Source organism: Amblyomma americanum, chromosome 3 (genome assembly GCF_052857255.1).
Source record: "Amblyomma americanum isolate KBUSLIRL-KWMA chromosome 3, ASM5285725v1, whole genome shotgun sequence".
NCBI lineage: Eukaryota > Metazoa > Arthropoda > Arachnida > Ixodida > Ixodidae > Amblyomma > Amblyomma americanum.
This window is the reverse complement of record NC_135499.1, coordinates 193,087,089-193,105,299: the sequence shown is the minus strand read 5'-3', so window position 1 is coordinate 193,105,299 and position 18,211 is coordinate 193,087,089. Positions and strand designations below refer to the sequence as shown.

General features: G+C 42.7%; 1 protein-coding gene across 4 annotated transcripts in view; it reads right to left on the bottom strand.

Moving 5' to 3' along the window:
- LOC144125740 (centrosomal protein of 120 kDa-like) overlaps positions 1-18,211 on the bottom strand; it is a 41,824-nt gene that overhangs the window by 4,139 nt on the left and 19,474 nt on the right. For 2 of the 4 annotated variants that reach the window (XM_077659405.1, XM_077659404.1), the window contains exons 9-19: positions 17,229-17,378; positions 13,277-13,388; positions 11,755-11,822; positions 11,462-11,534; positions 11,085-11,222; positions 9,527-9,616; positions 8,058-8,150; positions 5,517-5,629; positions 3,689-3,737; positions 2,437-2,565; positions 1,128-1,360 (exon numbers count right to left, since the gene is read on the bottom strand). In XM_077659405.1, the coding sequence (XP_077515531.1) occupies positions 1,128-1,360; positions 2,437-2,565; positions 3,689-3,737; positions 5,517-5,629; positions 8,058-8,150; positions 9,527-9,616; positions 11,085-11,222; positions 11,462-11,534; positions 11,755-11,822; positions 13,277-13,388; positions 17,229-17,378 (1,248 nt within the window). Of the gene's footprint in view, positions 1-1,127; positions 1,361-2,436; positions 2,566-3,688; positions 3,738-5,516; positions 5,630-8,057; positions 8,151-9,526; positions 9,617-11,084; positions 11,226-11,461; positions 11,535-11,754; positions 11,823-13,276; positions 13,389-17,228; positions 17,379-18,211 lie in introns of all 4 variants that reach the window. The other 2 variants (XM_077659402.1, XM_077659403.1) reach the window with 1 other exon arrangement.

Below are 18,211 nucleotides of genomic sequence, written 5' to 3'. Positions count from 1 at the left end.
GGGAAATCAAACGAAAGTATGATGTCTCTGAGTGCAGCAAGGTTTTCACGTGCCACAAAAACTGAAACGAAGAAGTGAAAGCGAACAAACACTAACAAGAAAAATTCACAGACTATCTCATCGTCAAGAGTAGGTAAGCACCTACGCTGAGTTTTGCCTCAGCCGGATGCCATCGTTGTCGCCTCCGCTGACCGCCACTTTGAACAAATTAGAACTGTTGCTGGAAAGACTGTTGGATGGCGCCACAGGGCCTGTGCTTTAGGGTTTGCACGCATTACGCAATGACAGCAACTCACCCAGTGCTATCACCTCTCTTATCAAGTGCCACCAGGACTGGGAGTGTGGGGTGCGGGGTGTGTGACATCATGAGACCATTTGACATGACCGAGCACTGGACAACGGTGTGTGTGTGTGTCATGAGACCATGTCACATGGCCAAGCTGGCAGGTGCACAGGTCATAAGACATGGCCAAGCGCGGTGGTGGGCTTGACGTCAGATGGGAGGTGCGATTGGATGTGTGCAGACGTGTCTAGACAGCTCCACACATCAGGTTGGAATGAAGCCAAAATGAATGCCACGTGTGTCTACCATAGTGGAAAGTCTCCGCAAATGCAGAGGATGACCATGGAAGTATGTCATTGAAGATGAAGTATCGGTAGCTGCAGAGGCATGGCGCAGGCGGCGAGCAGCAATCTCGGAGGAGGGGAAACAGGCCGAGCAGACTTCATAATTTAATGCTATCGCATTTTAACATGTAATGTGATGTGTCCCATATTTATTTATTTTTTTATATAGATGAAGCAGCAGCCCAGCTACAGGTATAAGAAATAAAGCTCCTCCTCAGACAGTGCATTGCAGTTACATCTGTGATACTGCAGCTCCATGGGAGGGGCTTGGAAGCACAGCCGCAGAGTGCAGGCAGCCGTTCATTTTAATCTGTGAGCTCAATGCAATGTACAGAGTTTTGCACTACACTTGGCCCAGATGATCATGTGCGCACACCCCATGTGCTGCACTAGTTCCCTGAAAATTTCCAAGCCTAGATAGGAGCCCTTTAAAAAATTAAATAAAATTAGCAAAGCAAGTAAATAGATCAGTTCAATCACAATAGAAAGCAAGTTTTCACCTCTTGGGATGCGATCCTGCTGTGGTTGTGATGGGGGCAGGATCGTTTTCGAAACGTGCCTTGGCCTTCTGGTAGAGGCATTCCACCTCATCACGCCGAGCCTCAAAGTCACGCTGCTGTGCTTGCCTGAGATGCTCTTTGCAGGACAAGAGTTGGCTTTCAGCAAGATCGCACCTCTCCCTGTAGAGTTCTCTCTGGCGCAGTGCTTCATGCAGCTCTTTCAACAGTGCCGCCTAATGGGATAAAATGAAAACAGACTTCAAGGTTGCACGTCAGGCAACGGCATAGCAAGGGATTAGCTTCACTGTTCATACAGTACCCTGAATAAAATTTTTTGTACTTAGTTGGAAGAAAACTCCCTAGTTATGCAACATTTTATAAGCACTGCAATAAATGAGAATGTAAAAATTTTGAAGAACTCATTCAGTAAACAGATATCTGCAGTGTGAAAGTTATAAAGCATTTTGGAGGTGCCAAATATACTCTGCAATTACAAAATATTTTCAGCACGAGCACTCGCGTTCATAAAACATGAATTTCTGCATGTCATCATCAAAATACACTAAAATTGGCAGTGATGTTGGTGACAGAAGGTGCGAGCTCACTCACATATAACTAACTGCAAATTCTCCTGAAATGGCCCTCTCTTAAAATGGCAACACACTGTTGCTAATTGAACAGCAACTTCACGAGCACAACCTGTAGATGTGCACACTGCATCATATACTGTTAAGTCTTCACACAATTGGCCACAACCACTTCCATCTACTTTCTTTTTTGCTATTTTATATGTGCAATGAATGCTGGGAGAACCTCTTAATCCAGCTCACAAAAGGACACATTTGAATGCCAATTTCCACATGCTGCACTCTCATTCATACCCTGTGAATCGCATTGAATAAACTTGTGTACACGTGCACATGCATTTGTGCAGCTGTAGTGATGTGTTTGGCCCAAGTCACTTTGAGGCACCCTTTGGAGGAGCAAAAATTGCATTTTGAAGCAGCAAAAAAGAGCATCTGGAGCAGGAGTTTGCGTGCATGCACGTGCGCATGCACGCACACACAGGCAAAATATTCCAACAAAGACCAGAGCTTGGTTGAAACGCTAAAAATCATCTCATTTGTTTTTCCACTGTGTGTCAATCCACCTGCTTTATATCGGGTGTCTTTTTTTAGAAAATCGAAAATTAAAAAAAAAAATTGAGGTTTTGAGAAGCTTTTCGCAGCATAATAATACCAGCATTGGTGGACGACAAAAAATGAGCAAATCATGTTAACTAGTATGAAAGAAATAACAGTATGTTTACCTTTTCATCAAGAACCTTCTCAAAATCCATGTGGACTTTCATTTCTTGTGAGAAGGCATCTCTTTGGCTGGTCTGCAGTGCTTCTAACAACTTCTCACGATCTTTGAGTTTGGCTTCCAGCTCAGAAACCTGCCAGCAGAGCAACAAACTCGGTGACAAAAAAGTCGTATCAGGATTATATCTTTATTGTGAGAAAATGCTGAAATAAAAAGGAACATTTACGTGTGCTATTCATGACCAATAAACCTAAAATTCTTGAATAAATAATGGCTGCACAAAAAGACAGCAGCAGCCCAGCCACAGGTGTCATTCATTGGCTTGACATATACAATCATACCTCGTTAATATGAACACTTTGGTTCCTGAGGAAAACTGTTCGTAATAACGAATTGCACCAAAAACTGAAACAAAATTCGCAAAAAAACAAAGAAACCGTGACAAATAATGTCTGCTTCTCTGCATAGTGTGGGGCAGTGAGATAGAAATTCGACAAAATCTTCATGAGTTTGAAGTGTGTTATCCTGGTTTCCGTTACCTTCAAAACAATAATGAACCTCCTATGGCCCCTGTTCACATCCCATGAACTACGTAGTAGTGCATACCTGTACTCAGTCGGCAGATGGCTGTTGAATGCGCCTTTCAACAAAGCACCAGCTACAGTGTTTTCCTCACATTCATTCATGACACAGGGCAAATGGTAAGGCCCGTCAAATAGGCACCTTGGCACCATAAAGCGCGGAACCACACACACACAAAAAAATAGCCCATCATTAATACATTTACATGTTTGCACTGCCTTTCACTAGTGTCCTATTCTGAAGTTATAGAAAAGGAAACATCCATAGTTAGGGCAATAAAGATTTTGTTATCATCACTGTCCATTTTAATGCATTAAAAAATACACATGGGCTCCAATGGGCTCTGTGCATTTTCAGACTGTCTATCATGCAGACATCAAGTTACCATATTAAAAAGGCGTAAATACATTTAAAAAAGCTCATCCTCAGAAACGCTGCCCATAATTCGAGTACTCCATATTATCAAGACGTATTAACATGCACGCCTGTATTTTGATGAACTATGCTTAAGACACACAGATGTCAGGAGAAAGCTCTCTGCTGGCAGTTCAACATGCTTTCTGTTCAATGGTCACATCATTAATAGCTTTGAAAATGCGACACCTAGCAAATGGAGCACCAGAAATTTACAGTACATGGACATGTCTCCAAACAAAATCAGAAGCACATCTTACCTGTCTCCTCAACTTTTTCAGTTCAGTTTCAAGCTCCATCACCCTTTTCCTATGAAAAACAAAACAAATACAAAGGGCGATTGTCTTGAACAATATGCAGTACTGATACCAAGCTCTGCACTTTTTCACACGCTTCACTAAGCGCAGTAAACAACTGGATAAAAATAAGGGCAGCAGCATGCTCCTATGCCCCTTATAAATGAAAAAAAAAAATGTTTCACATCATCTATGTTGCTTAGCATAGTATGCACAATGCAATTACAGTTTTACTTGAAACATACAATGTTAGTCACCTAATTCATGAAACAAAGAACAGTACAGGTGTGAATAAGCTAAGCAAACTTCAAGAATTGCCATCTCAGTAGCGACTTGATTTTCAGAAAGAGGCTTACACATGCCAAACCATTGCCCCATAATTTTTAACACACCCTTCCAAATCATCTTAGCATTAGGTACAGCTTCAAAGGAGACAAATCAGTTTAAACTGAATAGTAGTGTCTGCACATACCAGAAGTCGTTTTTCTTTTATTTACCTAGTCACTTCTGTTTAAGACAAGCATGCTGTTTCATCATACATTACATGCGCGAAAATAAAAAAAAATTAATTAATATTTATGCTGAATAGTAAAGCTGAAAAACTAAGAAAGCTCAAAAATGTAATGAGCGGCCTTTTCCTTGGACAGGTGGTGCAGTGGACATGCTTGTCTCCCTTCCTCTGAAGGCTTTCGTCCACTTATTTCCATTTCATGAACCTGACATTGTGCACTGATAATGCAGAATGTTTAGAAAACAGTGTGACACACAAGGGGCAAAAGGAGCAGGAGTAGGCACCTTGTGTGCAACAGCCCCCCCCCCCCCCCCCCCCCCCCCCCCCCCCGCCTTGGGTACACCCCTGCAAAAAGTGATACCTGCGTCAGTGCACCGTCTCTGACTATTATAAAGAATTTAAGCTACTAAAAAACAGTGCATGCGTGTAGAAATGAAAGAAACAAAATAATTTGTTTACGCATTGGCTGCCTGAAGGTTGAGTGTGTTTGAGGTCATGTTTCATGTGCGGTTCTGGGTGGCCTGATACGCATGTACTGTTTGGTTTCCTGGGTCAGCTATCTTTCAGTATAACATCGGTTGTTAATACAGAGCTGTCCTCTGCACTTCCTCTTCTCATGTTCCTGTTTCTGTTGCTGGTTTCATCACATCTGTTTCAATTCTGGATAAGCAGCAGGTAGCACATGCCCCGTGCCGGTGCCCATTCCCAGCAGAATGATGGACCTCCATGCATTAAAAAAAAAAAAAAAAATTGTATGCAGGTCAGTTCCATTAAAAAAAAAATTCAAATTGCACGCTGTTTACCCGGCTCATTCGTGCTGTCAGTCACTTCCTCAGATGAGTGCTAGGTAGTGCAAGAGCAAGCCTCTGATAATCATCAGGGAACATGTTATGCCGTTGGTCATTAGGGCCGCATGCAAGTGTGGAAGGAAGGATGGAGCTCCATTTTTTTGCTTCTGACCTCCATTTGATTCCAACTGCTGGCTTTGTAATAAAATCGTTATGCATTTATTGCCTTTAGTTAAGCACGCCATGACGCCATCCCAAGGAAAACTACAAAACAAAGTGTGGCAGCACGGCAGGGGGTCGTGGGGGTATGCGTTGGCGTATATTTGGAGTCAACATTTTTTTCGTTTGGCCCAGTGAGGGCTACAAGTTGGGAGGTAGACTTATATTTGGAGAAGCCAAGACTTGTGCAGAAAGGGAGCAATAAAAGAGGAGTTCAACAAGATGGTGCTAAGCTTTTTGCAGTAAGAGAAAGTAAGAAAGAGTCAGTACTCACTTTTCTATGTTAAGCATGTGCTCATGCTCTTCAAGTGACCGCTTGATGGTTTCTTTGGCCTCTTTTTGAAGACGAGTCTTCTGGAGCTGGAAGTCTGATTTCTGCTGTTCAAACTGACAGAGTCACATCAAGCTCGATTACTGCAACATTCCTTCATTTCCACTGCCGCACATGACACTACATTGTACTACAGTGCGAGAAAGCATATATCTATAAGTACATAGCTTTGTTTACTGCCAGTACGGTTCAGCAAGAAATATTAATACTGCTCGCCACCCTTACACAGACAGATGTACTCAAGTTGTCTTTAGTGTTTTGCTCCTTGCTACAGACAAGCAGGACTGCACTTGATAACAAAACAAAAATGGCAACTGCCAGCCGTCCTTTCCTGGCACGTCGGTAACATCAGCAACTTCAGGGTAACATGCCAGTAGGGGCATTGACCACTAAAAAGAAAAAATATCTCATTGAAAATTTACACCCAAAGAAAGGTTTATTTTTAGACCATCAGCTTTCTTACACTAATACATGACCAAGGCAGTCACAAGAAATGCTAGCACAAAGGCTTTGGAGCATGAAAGAGGGAGGCCTTCTGCATACAATCAGATCTTGTAAGAAAAATCAAACAAAGTCAACCAGGTGCTCTAGTTTTCATTAGAGCATATACAGTAGACTCCCTTCGAGACCAAATTGAAGAGACCAGAAAATTTGCTCGTTTTATCAGAAGTTCATCTTAAAAAAGCGCCCCAAGAAAGATATGTATGCATACTATGCATGTCCAAATTATGTGTTACATGAATACAATGAATAAAATGACCTTGTAGTGAGAGGATAATTGCAAATGAAATATATATGGCACTATGCATGAAGTGAGTTGAACATCGAATATGCTACTTGAACACAGCATTAGTCTAGTTTTTATTCTTTTCATTCTCTCTTTTCAGCAAAAACTGCTATTTGTTTTTGTTTGTTTCCGACTTGACTTTTGAGGCTCCGAGTGCATTGAAGATTCCCAGCAGGGTAGCTTTGTACCTCTTATCTTGTTCCTTCTGCAGTGTAGCTGTTAATAACTCCACGAGTAGGTACATCATGTGCCTTTCCGTCCGCTGCAGGCAGTGCCCATGCGCCGCCGATATCTGGCCATGTCTAGTAACGCAATAACGCGCATTGTGATGCTGTGTCAGTTAATAGTTTAGCTCCCAACTGTTTAAGCACTAAGTCAAAGAGTAGGTCTACTCTGCGCCTACACGCCTTTTAGTCCGCCGGTGGAAATACATGGCACTTGACGCATGCATTATTCCGAAATAAGGCATCTCAGCACCGCACACAGGCAGGAGCAAAAGTGCCTTGCCTTTTCTGCATCGGCAAGAAAGCTTCCCCGCAAGGAAGTGCGGCACTGCAAGACAGCTTCTCTGGACAACAGCACAAAGTTGCGCAGAAGCTATCTTGTCGGGGTGAGTTTTCTTGCACAGAAGCATTTAATATAATTTTCCTTTGCTCGACAGTGCTGTGCAGATGCCCCACGAGTGCCATTGGGCGGGGTCACTGGGGTCTGCAGGCGCTAAGAAAGTTCTATGTCTGTAGAGATTGTGGGGCCGAATCTTGGTCACATAATTTAGACCTGATAAATAATGGCTACAGAACTAAGAATATCTCCAACATCTTGAACAGCAAAAAAAAAAAATTGGCGGACCGGCAGCAGGAAACAATGCTTTCTATTGGACAGCAGTTGATGTTTTGGGCTTGTTCCTTGAGGTCTTCATTGTCAAATACATCATCCTGCGGTTCACTGCTACTACCAGCATTCAAGATATTATCTGTGGGTTCAAAAAGACAGCAACACTGAGGTGTTTGCAGGAGCGTTTGGTTACCAGGGAGTTTGTGATGCTCACTAAGAAAAATTGAGCACTGATGATGCGCGCTCAGCGAGCACGGTAAGGAAAGAGTTAAGCAGATTTTTATTACATGCGATCCTTTGGGGAATCAACCAAATGGTCTCAATTGTTTATCTTATCTGATAATTCTTCTTAACCAAGTTTATCTTAATGGGAGTCTACTGTATGTATAAATAATGGTCTATGATAATTAAACTCACATGCATTATAGTACTTTGCTATTAGTGGATGTTACACAACGTTAGCAAACTTCAAACATCAAAACGAAAGGTTTATATCTCGCATATTACTACGTTTTAGTTTGCTCAATCATCTTGATATTTTTTTGTTAGTTGATCCTAAAGTACAAATAGCGATTCAATGCTGTTCATGGTAACGTGGCACAAGATATTATGATTGCTCAATAAAGCACTAGATAAGCTTTGGTCAGTGCCGTTGCCAAATTATTTCTTGGACAGCATAAATTAAGCACCTGCTGCCATCAAATGTGCCATCAAATGAAATACACTAACTTACTGGCAATACAAGTGTCAGTGTTCTAGGCAAGTACATAAAAACTCAAAATCATGCCAACACTATTTTAGCTTCTGTTTCACACACAAGCTGACATGTAGCAGGCTGCTAAAGGTGAGAAAAGTGACTGTACCTCCGCTTCTCTCCGCGCCTGGGCCTGTTCACGTGATTCGATGTCTTTCAAGCGTGACTTGAGCTTCTCCTCCAGCTCCTTGTTCTCTTTGAGCTGTCACGTATAGGAAGAAATCATGAAAGGCGCATGGGGTAAGCCATGCTTGTTAAATGCTCATTTATACAAAAATATTCAAGCCACAAGAAATGTATCCTAATTAAAAAGCACACAATGTGGCATCCTTAAGGTATAGTCATATGAAAGGCTAATCTGGATGCAAATAGTAAACAAAAAATGTAAATTGTAGGGCTTAATGTCTAGAAGCAACACATAGACTATGACGAATGCTGTAGTGGAGGGCCCCAGATTAATTTAGACCCCGCACAGCGCTTGGGCACTTATGTTTTTCATCTCCATTGAAATGTGGCCACCATGGTCGGCATTGAACTCACAACCTTGAAAACAAAAAGCTGGCACCAAAGCCATTGAGAGACTGCAGTGAGTTCAAAAGTCGGATTAACAAGGAGATACATCCGCAAGGACATCTGGCCATTGCAACAACCACACTGCACCAAATTGAAAACTGGTTTTGAAAATTGGTCAAAACCATGTCATACACATGAAACCCACATTGCTGGCATCCCCTTTTAAGTCTTCAGGGTTTACTTCCCCCCGAATTTGTTCCTTCGCATTTATGGCGACGCAGACGCAGCCACAATGCCGATGCTTGCTATGCATTTAAGGTGAAACTTTAATAATAATAATAATAATTGGTTTTTTGGGGAAAGGAAATGGCGCAGTATCTGTCTCATATATCTTTGGACACCTGAACCACGCGGTAAGGGAAGGGATAAAGGAGGGAGTGAAAGAAGAAAGGAAGAATAGGTGCCGTAGTGGAGGGCTCCGGAATAATTTCGACCACCTGGGGATCTTTAACGTGCACTGACATCGCACAGCACACGGGCGCCTTAGCGTTTTTCCTCCATAAAAGCGCAGCCGCCGCGGTCGGGTTCGAACCCGGGAACTCCGGATCAGTAGTCGAGCGCCCTAACCACTGAGCCACCGCGGCGGGGCAAACTTTAACAAGTCACCGATTGTGGTCTTTGTTATCGCCACTAATGTGTGTCATGCACTCTCCTCTTCACAGCAATTATTAACAAACTCACTTTTAAACAGGAGTGGGCCTGTAGCCTAAGCCAATTATTGTCAGAGATGTCACAATTTTCACGTCTGCCTCTAGCACCATCTAGACCATTTATGCCTCTTCTAACGAGCACTGCCACTGCGAGCCAGTTGTTTGCCCAGCCCACCTGATGTGCTTCGATGCCAATCATGCATGACATCACTCACTCACTCGGAAAATGCTGGTAGTCGGTGAAACTGCCAGCATAATGTGCAAGCACTGATTGTAGTACATTCCAGAGACTGACTGACACTAAACTGTCTCTTCAGCACATGCACAAAGTGGGGTAATACCATGGCGCTCACACCTTTCGCCTCAAAACAGCATCTCGTTCCATGTCTTGCCGCTTCCAATCTTCTGAAAGTGCGCGAAGGTGAGCATCTTCCTTTTCTTTTAACTGCAAACAACACGGGGCATGGAACCAAGCGGTTAGCTAATATTCAGAAAGCAAGCCATATTTGCTATGAGCTATACCAGAAAGCAAGTACAAAGCTGGAAAGCCTTCATCTGTAAGCCTTCAGCACCCTCTTCTACAGCTGCTGGTTCAACTTGTTTTTCCACTTGTGCACTGATGTCATTTTTCACCAGAAGTAAATTTAATGCTTCACTTGTGTCCTACTAACATGATAAAACTGGCTTCCTATGGAAAAGGTTACAGGGCAACAATATGCGATTGCCATAAACTGTTTTGTTTGTGACCTAGTGCCGCAGTTTAAGAAGATTTGAGCTTTGCTATCGTATAGAATGTTAACCGAGGCAATTGGTGTGTTACCGCCTGCTTTGTTGCAAAGTTTTTATAGTATGTATTCTGTGCAACCATCTGTAAATCACCTCGTTTTTGCAGACTTTAAAATTTCTTTACATACTTATCAAAAGCATATATCCTATGCACTGCATTCTCGACATTGTTTCATTATGAGGACCTCCCCCAAGATTCTGCTAGCAGTAGTAACATGGCCAAAATTAAAGTGATAACAGACTAAAAAGTCACAAGTAGAGACCGGTAGCCAACAAAACCTGGGCTTTAAAAGGCATTGTATGGTTTGGTTTATGGGGGTTTAACGTCCCAAAGCGGCTCATACTATGTAGGACGCTGTAGTGAAGGTCTCCGGAAATTTTGACCACCTGGGGTTCTTTAACGTGCACTGATATCGCACAGTACACGGGCCTCCAGAATTTCGCCTCCATCCAAATTCAACCACCGCGGCCGGGATCGAACCAGAGGCTTTCGGGAGAGCAGCCTAGCGCCATAACCACTCAGCCACCGCAGTGGCTAAAAGGTACTGTATGCAGTCCCCAAGTCAGCAGGCACCCTCATATATTTAGACTATGTGAAGTTCTTTTGATATGTGATGACATACATATTAGACAAATGTACAGGTGAGGCCAAAATATTAGAGAGCCTGCTTAGGAGTTGCCAGTTGCGAGCGCAGCTCACCTGCAGCCGGGCTGCAAATGGCCAAGCACGCCGAAGCTGCAAGTGCGTTAAATTTCTTGCGCATTCAGTGGAGAAAATATGATCATTTCTTGGGTTCAAGCACAAGCGCACGAGTGGCATGTGCTAACATATCTAGAACGTACTTCCTAATTTTCGTTAGGTAAGGCGTGACAAGAGTTCGAACGCCGAAGCATGCTCCGTAATACTATGGCCAAGACTTCACTCCCTCACACATAGTCACTGAAGAAATGCAGGTGCCAAAATAATAGAGTGAACAAGTGGACCTACAACAAGCTAAGCTCAGTTGCTGCCCAACCTTTGCTTTACAATAACAAATTTGAGAAAATGTGAATGAACAGACACGTCGTTTGCTCCTAGCACACAGAACAGTGAAGTCCTTTTCACAGATGAGCAGTGACAGACACACCCGAGTTCGGAACATGATCTCCTGCTGCTCTTTCCACAGTTCCAGTTCAGTCATTATTCTGAGGATTTCCTGCTCCTGAGCCTCTGCAGCTGCCTGCACGAGGCGAGGCCTGCTGGAAGCACCACCCAGGCTGCCGGGCTGCTGTAGAGCAAGCAGAACTCATGAATGCCAAGAAATCGCAGCACCAAAGAACACACAATTTTGCACACAGCTATTCAATTTCATGTAGCTAGTTTCATAACTGAACAGCAGGCTATGAAAACAAAACCAGTGTTTTATATCCAGTCACCTCTTACAGCAGCATTTTTGCTGGCGTAGTTGCACATGTTAGGTGTTGCGCTTCACACATGTCGCAGAACACTTATAAAGAAGTTTACCGGCTCTTTGGATGGCAGAGATGTAATTCCAAGGTCATCAAGGCACACGACTGCTTGAAGCTCTCCTACTATCCTAATAAAAAAAAAAGAAAACCAAGTAAAAGCAACTTAATGTTAGCCAGCGTACACACCTTACTGTAATAAATACAATTTCACCAGTGTCTGTAAACCACCAAATATATGTCCCAAGTATCTAGCTTAGAGATGTAGCACCTCATATATGTCACCAACATTGCACGCAACAAAATATTTGGCTTCCACTAATAAATCATCATGGCAAGACAGTCACTTACCCCTTCGTGTGCATTATAGAGACTTTGCTTGTCTGCATTCTTCTCTGCCCTGTAGCTCCACTGTCCTTCTGCAGATAAAAATATATTCAGTTGTCAGCATAGCAGCATCATAATGTCGCTCCTCTTTATCACCTGCGACGACTCCTTTTCTTGACTGGCATGACAGATACCACACAAATTCCATCTGTGAAGCTGAACACTCAAAATTACTTGTCCAGGTGAGTGCTAGAAGCAAAAGGCCATAGTGACCCCCACCAAAGACTAACCAACCTTTTTTTTTAATTCTGCAACAAGCATTCAACTATAAATTACGGTAGAACCTTGCTATAGTAAACTCGGTTATAGCAAAAACTTGAATATAGTAAAGTGAAGCTGCAGTACCGCATTTCTCCTTCCATAGATGACTGCAAATTTTTTTTTCAGTTGTAGCAACGATTTTTTTCGAAAAAATGGCTGTAGTAAAGAGTGTCTGGACATGGCAATGTACTGCCCGCGGAATGATGACATCGTGGCTCGCGCGAAATTTAGGATCGCAAGGCATATAGATACCGAATACGATAAAACGGTGCTCTTTGAGGTAGCTTCACCGCCAAACTTGAAACCCACGAGGAGAAGTCACTTCTCGAAGACCTTGAGGTCACGAGGCAAAATGCGCGGTGCACACGGAAAAAGTGAAGCTGGCTTTGAACGTAGAAAGAAGGCAGTGCAAGTCGCTGAGAAAGTAAAGCCAGTAAATGTGCAGTGAGATCTAGAAAAGAAAAAAAAAAGGGCATGCATTCGTAGCACGGCAGAACGAAGCACGGGGAAGCAGCGGCAAGAAGTGGATGCGCAGCGGCACTGCCGCACTTGACTGTCGGCGCATTTAACTACTGCCTCTTAAATGACACTGAGGTCACGGAAGACGATGCTGCGATCATGCAAAGCTTTGGTTTTCACACGGAATCAAACCGCATTATATTTGTAGCCACATTGTATTCATGCAAATGCAGTACTTCCACAAGACATAAATCAAATTGAAAATGTGATGACATGCGATAACTGAAAATAAATAATTATCTCATAAAGGGACAATAAAAGCAGGAGGTAAGGTATTTCTGAGTTTTTGTTTTATAAACCACTTCGTGCTTAGTAAGCACCCAGAGAGTCTAGTCAGAGCCATGCCATCACCAACAACTGATAAAGTAAAGACCCTGATATAGTAAATATTTTGCTGGTCCAAGCTACTTTACTATAGAGGGGCTCTACTGTATTTAGTGGTCATAGGAAAAATACTATGTGGTGAACCATGTATCCTAATGTCTAACGCGTCATTTGAAAGAAAGAAACACGTAACTAAAATTAGTTGTCTATGGTTCTTTAGCACTGTACTAAACACATGCAACACTCATGAACCTAGGAAATCTCAACAATTTCTTTTCATGCCAGTAAACTATTAAAACATAACCCATCATAGGCAAGCTTAATAAAACTGAATCATTGTTCTAATAAAAGATACAGAAGAAGAAGGTGACAAGCAACATACCACAAGAGTGGAGGCAGGGCATCTCAGTACACTTCCCAAGGAAACCTCAGCAGTCCCAAAGAGCCTATCAGTTCCTTCCCCTTGGCAGAAGATCTCCACCATAAGTGGAAGCCTATGCAAAAAAAGCCACAACATTTCAGGACCAAAATAAAATATGGCTGTACCTCAAGCCAAGAACATTAGTGCAGTAAAATACACCTATATAAAAAAGTAGGTGGCAAACAAGACAGCAAACAAGCAATATTCCTACAAAGAGGAATAAATGTGACGGTCTTAGAGTACTTGCCATGTGTTGTGCATATGTCAGTCATAGATATTGCAAAATCCGGAAAGACATGACGACTTCATTACAATGCTGCCATGGAATTATTAGGCAACACAAAACAAGAAGTGGGGGAGGCACAAAGACTATCATCTGAATGAACTTCAGAATTTTCCTGCTGCATATGTACCATCGCCAGCAAAAGTTTACGTGACGTGGGTGTGCGGAAAAAATTTATTCCTGCACAGTCACACAAGCCAATTGCTTAAAATGCATGAAGATACTAGGCGCCTACATGCTCCTTCCTCTGGTAACAATACCAGGAGACTAGGTGGCAAGGCGGAGCTACAATAAATTTTTTTCCAAGAAATCGCGTCCCGCAAACTTTCGCTGGTGATTGTAGAGTAGTGAACAAAAAGATATATTTTAGTTCTTCGAATTTAACTTTTCTTTACCGCATCAAAATTTGTCAATGAGGTTGGTGGGATGACAATGTCAGACTTTTTACACAGTAGCAACTGATGTTTGTCATCATTTTAAGCAAAAATTTGTTCTCACAGCAAATTTATTGGAAAAATAGCTACTGCGCTACGTGAAGGTATCAGTGATTACCTATGTATTTTTATTACAAAATGAAGCAACAATTTCAAGAATGCTTTTTCACAATAACCTAATGCATCAGTATTTCATTTGAAGGCCTTTTCCGGTGATCACTGCCTTACTCCGCTGAAGCATGGAGTCCAGGAAGCTGTCAATGAACGTCTATTCCATGTTTCTCCGCTTTTGCAGCAGCTTCTTGACTTTCTCTTCAGTGCTGCTGGCTTTTTTGTCCCTCGAACGATGTGCGATGCTAGTCCAATTATACTCAACTGAAATAATCTCAGTAGGCTGGCTTTCCACTCAGTAAGATCCACCGCCGTTTTCTCCACCTAATTTTTCACAAGCGTAGAACAGTGGTTCGAATCGCAATTCTTTTGAAACGCATATCCAAATCCCAGATTCCTGCGTGTCTATGGAAGCAAAACCTTATCGAGAATGCCCTGATCAACCTCATAGCTCATGATACCTTGAATTCAGTCAAGAAGGCAAACTCCAGGAGCACAGAATCAGCCCCATGCCATTACGTGTCTGCCTCTGTGGTTTAACATGGGAAGTTGATAACGAGGTCCATATAAACTGCTTTTGGGTGACGTATACAATGAATCTCATCATTTCCGCGTGATAAGAACTCCAATTCGTCTCACGAAATCAATTTTTCATCCGTGACTAATCCACACCAGGTGTTTCAGATGTGCGGGGTTTGAGCTGGGCTACTGATGTTTAGTTCAGCACATTGAACGTGACGTCTCGCAGTTCATGCAGTTACTGTAGAGCCTGATAAGAAGGTCAAATCTTTGGAAATGTCGATAACAGTCAGTAGAGAGTTTTTTAGGTTTGCGTCAACATTGTCTTTCTTGACAACTTGGATGGTTGTTGTGGCGTGTCTCCTGCGTAGGCTGAAAAACCAAACCTGCTCTTCAAAAATCGGGAAGGCGTAGACTGTGCTACTCTGAAACCCAGCGAAAGCTGATGGTGTTACATCCCATAGTTGTGGCCACGGATAACTGCCATTTTAGAAGTCTTGATGACATTATGCTAGCCTCACACTCCGCCCACTGCTTATATAAATATGCAGTAATACATGTAACCATAGAACATGTCACCTAAAAATGAAAACAAGTTAATAATAACTTGAATGAGACCAACAATGAACGCAGTGGGAAGTGCCCATGAAAGGTCAAAAAATGAAAAATGTACTGAAGGCAAACAGTTACCTGCCGAGCAACTCCTGACAAAAGACAAGGAAATTATTGCATCATAATACACTCAGATGTAGCAAATAGATCTTTAATATCCCTGATATTCCTGCACAGTCACGCAAGCCAATTGCTTAAAATGCATGAAGATACTAGGCGCCTACATGCTCCTTTCTCTGGTAACGATATCAGGTGACTAGGTGGCAAGGTGGGGCTACAATAAATGTTTTTCCAAGAAATCGCGTCCCGCAAACTTTTGCTGGTGATTGTAGAGTAGTGAACAAAAAGATATATTTTAGTTCTTCGAATTTAACTTTTTTTTACCGCACCAAAATTTGTGAATGAGGTTGGCGGGACGACAATGTCAGACTTTTTACACAGTAGCAACTGATGTTTGTCATCATTTTAAGCAAAAATTTGTTCACACCGCAAATTTATTGAAAAAATGCCTACTGCACTGCGTGAAGGTATCGGTGATTACCTATGTATTTTATTACAAAATGAAGCAACAATTTCAAGAATGCTTTTTCACAATAACCTAATGCGCCAGTATTTCACTTGAAGGCCTTTTCCGGTGATCACTGCCTTACTCCACTGAAGCATGGAGTCCAGGAAGCTGTCAATGAACGTCTAATCCATGTTTCTCCGCCTTTGCAGCAACTTCTCGACTTTCTGCTCAGTGCTGCTGGCTTTGTATACATTTTTATGCTGACAGTACTTATAGCACAACCCCAAGCAAAAAATTTTCAGCTACGTTGGGGGCCAAATCCACACTCCTTGAATCAGGAGTAAATGTTTTTGATGTCCAGAAAACTGATGCAAATAACTCAGTGATTTAAACTGTGCCTTGGGTAGCATAGCAGTAACTCTCTGCCTGTTTGGGCAGAGAAAGAGAGGGAGTGGAGTGCTTTTATTGTGACGAAGAAGACGATGAACTGTGCAGTGGCGCAGGCAGGAGTGCTCGCGCTAGGCCAGCGGCCATTAAATCACCTCATTGCCATCGATCATCGCGTCTCTTTCTTCGGCTGGTTGCCACGTAACATTTGGTGGAGGTGCGGGGTGTCATTGGCATCCTGCTCCTGGAGCTTCGGCGTCCTGCATCAGCCGTGGTCGTCGGCCGTGAGTTCTTGGCCTGCGTCGCTCGGCCGTGCCCCAGCCTTTCAGACCCGAACCGACCTCGCCATAGTTCCCCCACCCCATCCCCCGCCCAGAACACTCAACATGATGAACTGAACCCGACGCAAGGACCTGACCTACAGACCCCACCGACCCGAGACGCCGCTTACATCTGAAGACACCGTTCCCGTGCCCAGGCCGTTCGGCGCGTCCTGGGGCCTCGACCGTCGGGTCCTGGCGACCTGCGGCCCGAAAGCTTCGTGGACCAGGAATCATTCAGCCATCTCATTCATTGTGGCGGCCAGCACCTCACCACTTTCTCATTCCTGTCCAACCATCCTCTGAAGCCCGTAACCATTTTGCGCGTCTTTTTGTCACCGATCCGGACGATCGCTCGGTGGCCCCGGGTAGCGCGACGAAGAAGATGATGAACTGTGCAGTGGCGCAGGCAGGAGCGCTCGTGCTAGGCCAGCCATTATATCACCTCATTGCCATCGATCATCGCGTCTCTTTCTTCGGCTGGCCGCCACGTAACATTATGAAGCAGGTGGTTAGAGAGAATAAGCAGCAACTAGCATGTGCATATGGTACCTAAAAAGACACTTGTAGCAAGCCCGCTACTTAGAACAGAGAACCTTGCACAAAAGGACATTTTTCATTATCACTTCTCAGTGTAATACCCAACAGTGCCCTTGCAATCTCATTTACTATTCCTTATTCTAGGTGCAATTTACAAATGAAACCTCAACTTGAACATGAAAAAAAAAAGGCTACTCACTCCTGAAATGCCATCTTGACCATCTTGTATGTGGCTGCAAAGTTATATGTGTTGAAGCCACCAAGAACAGTAGCAAGCCTATTGGGCACCACAGTGGTCCACTTATGCGACTGAAAGGGAGTGTTTCCGCCGAAGAAAGGGTAGTGATACCTGAAAAAGAAAAGTATTGAACTTTTTTTTTTTACAGAACACAAAAATAAAATAAAACATAAATGGCAAGTACACAGCAATAGGTTGACAACAATAATCTTATTTTGAATGATTGAAAGAGCTATGCAGAACCCTTGAAGCATCGCAGCAGGTGCACGCAGTATATGGTCGCAAGTTTCTTGGAAAAAAGTTTAAACTGATCTGGCACACATTTAAAAAAAATATTGTTATGCATTCTCCCATTTAAGTGAGTATGAGAGGTAAAACTTGCAATTTCGGACAAATAAAATGCCTCTTTTCTTAATTTTCATTACAATAATTTGCAGAGTAGAAAACAAGAAATTCAACCTTTTCAAAGTGCAAGCGGTGCGTGTGCACGTAAAAAAACTGGGCATGCAATTTCTGAAGCGTGCTTAGAAGGGCTAGAAAGGAGCAAACTGAGAAGTGAATAGAGCCATTTTTGTGGTTTATAATGCATGTGAGTACTGCTGCTTTGATCCTGTTTTTTTAATGCGTTACAATGCTTTGAACATAAAAAACTAACTTGCACAGCAGCATGCTTTACTGAACTGCTGTAGAAATGCAGACTGTTTCATTTTATTCTCTACGTATTATTTATAACAATTTAATTACACATTTAATCAGAAAAGCCAATATAATCATCAATACTCAAACATAATTGAATGAGGTATCCCCCAGGCAGGTAATCTATAACTAAATACTATCTCTGATGACTGTAATGTATAATAAAGCATGCACAAAACCACATACTGAACATAAAAAGTTTTCAAGCCTTTGAAGCAAACATATGAAGGAGAATTGGGTTTCAATGG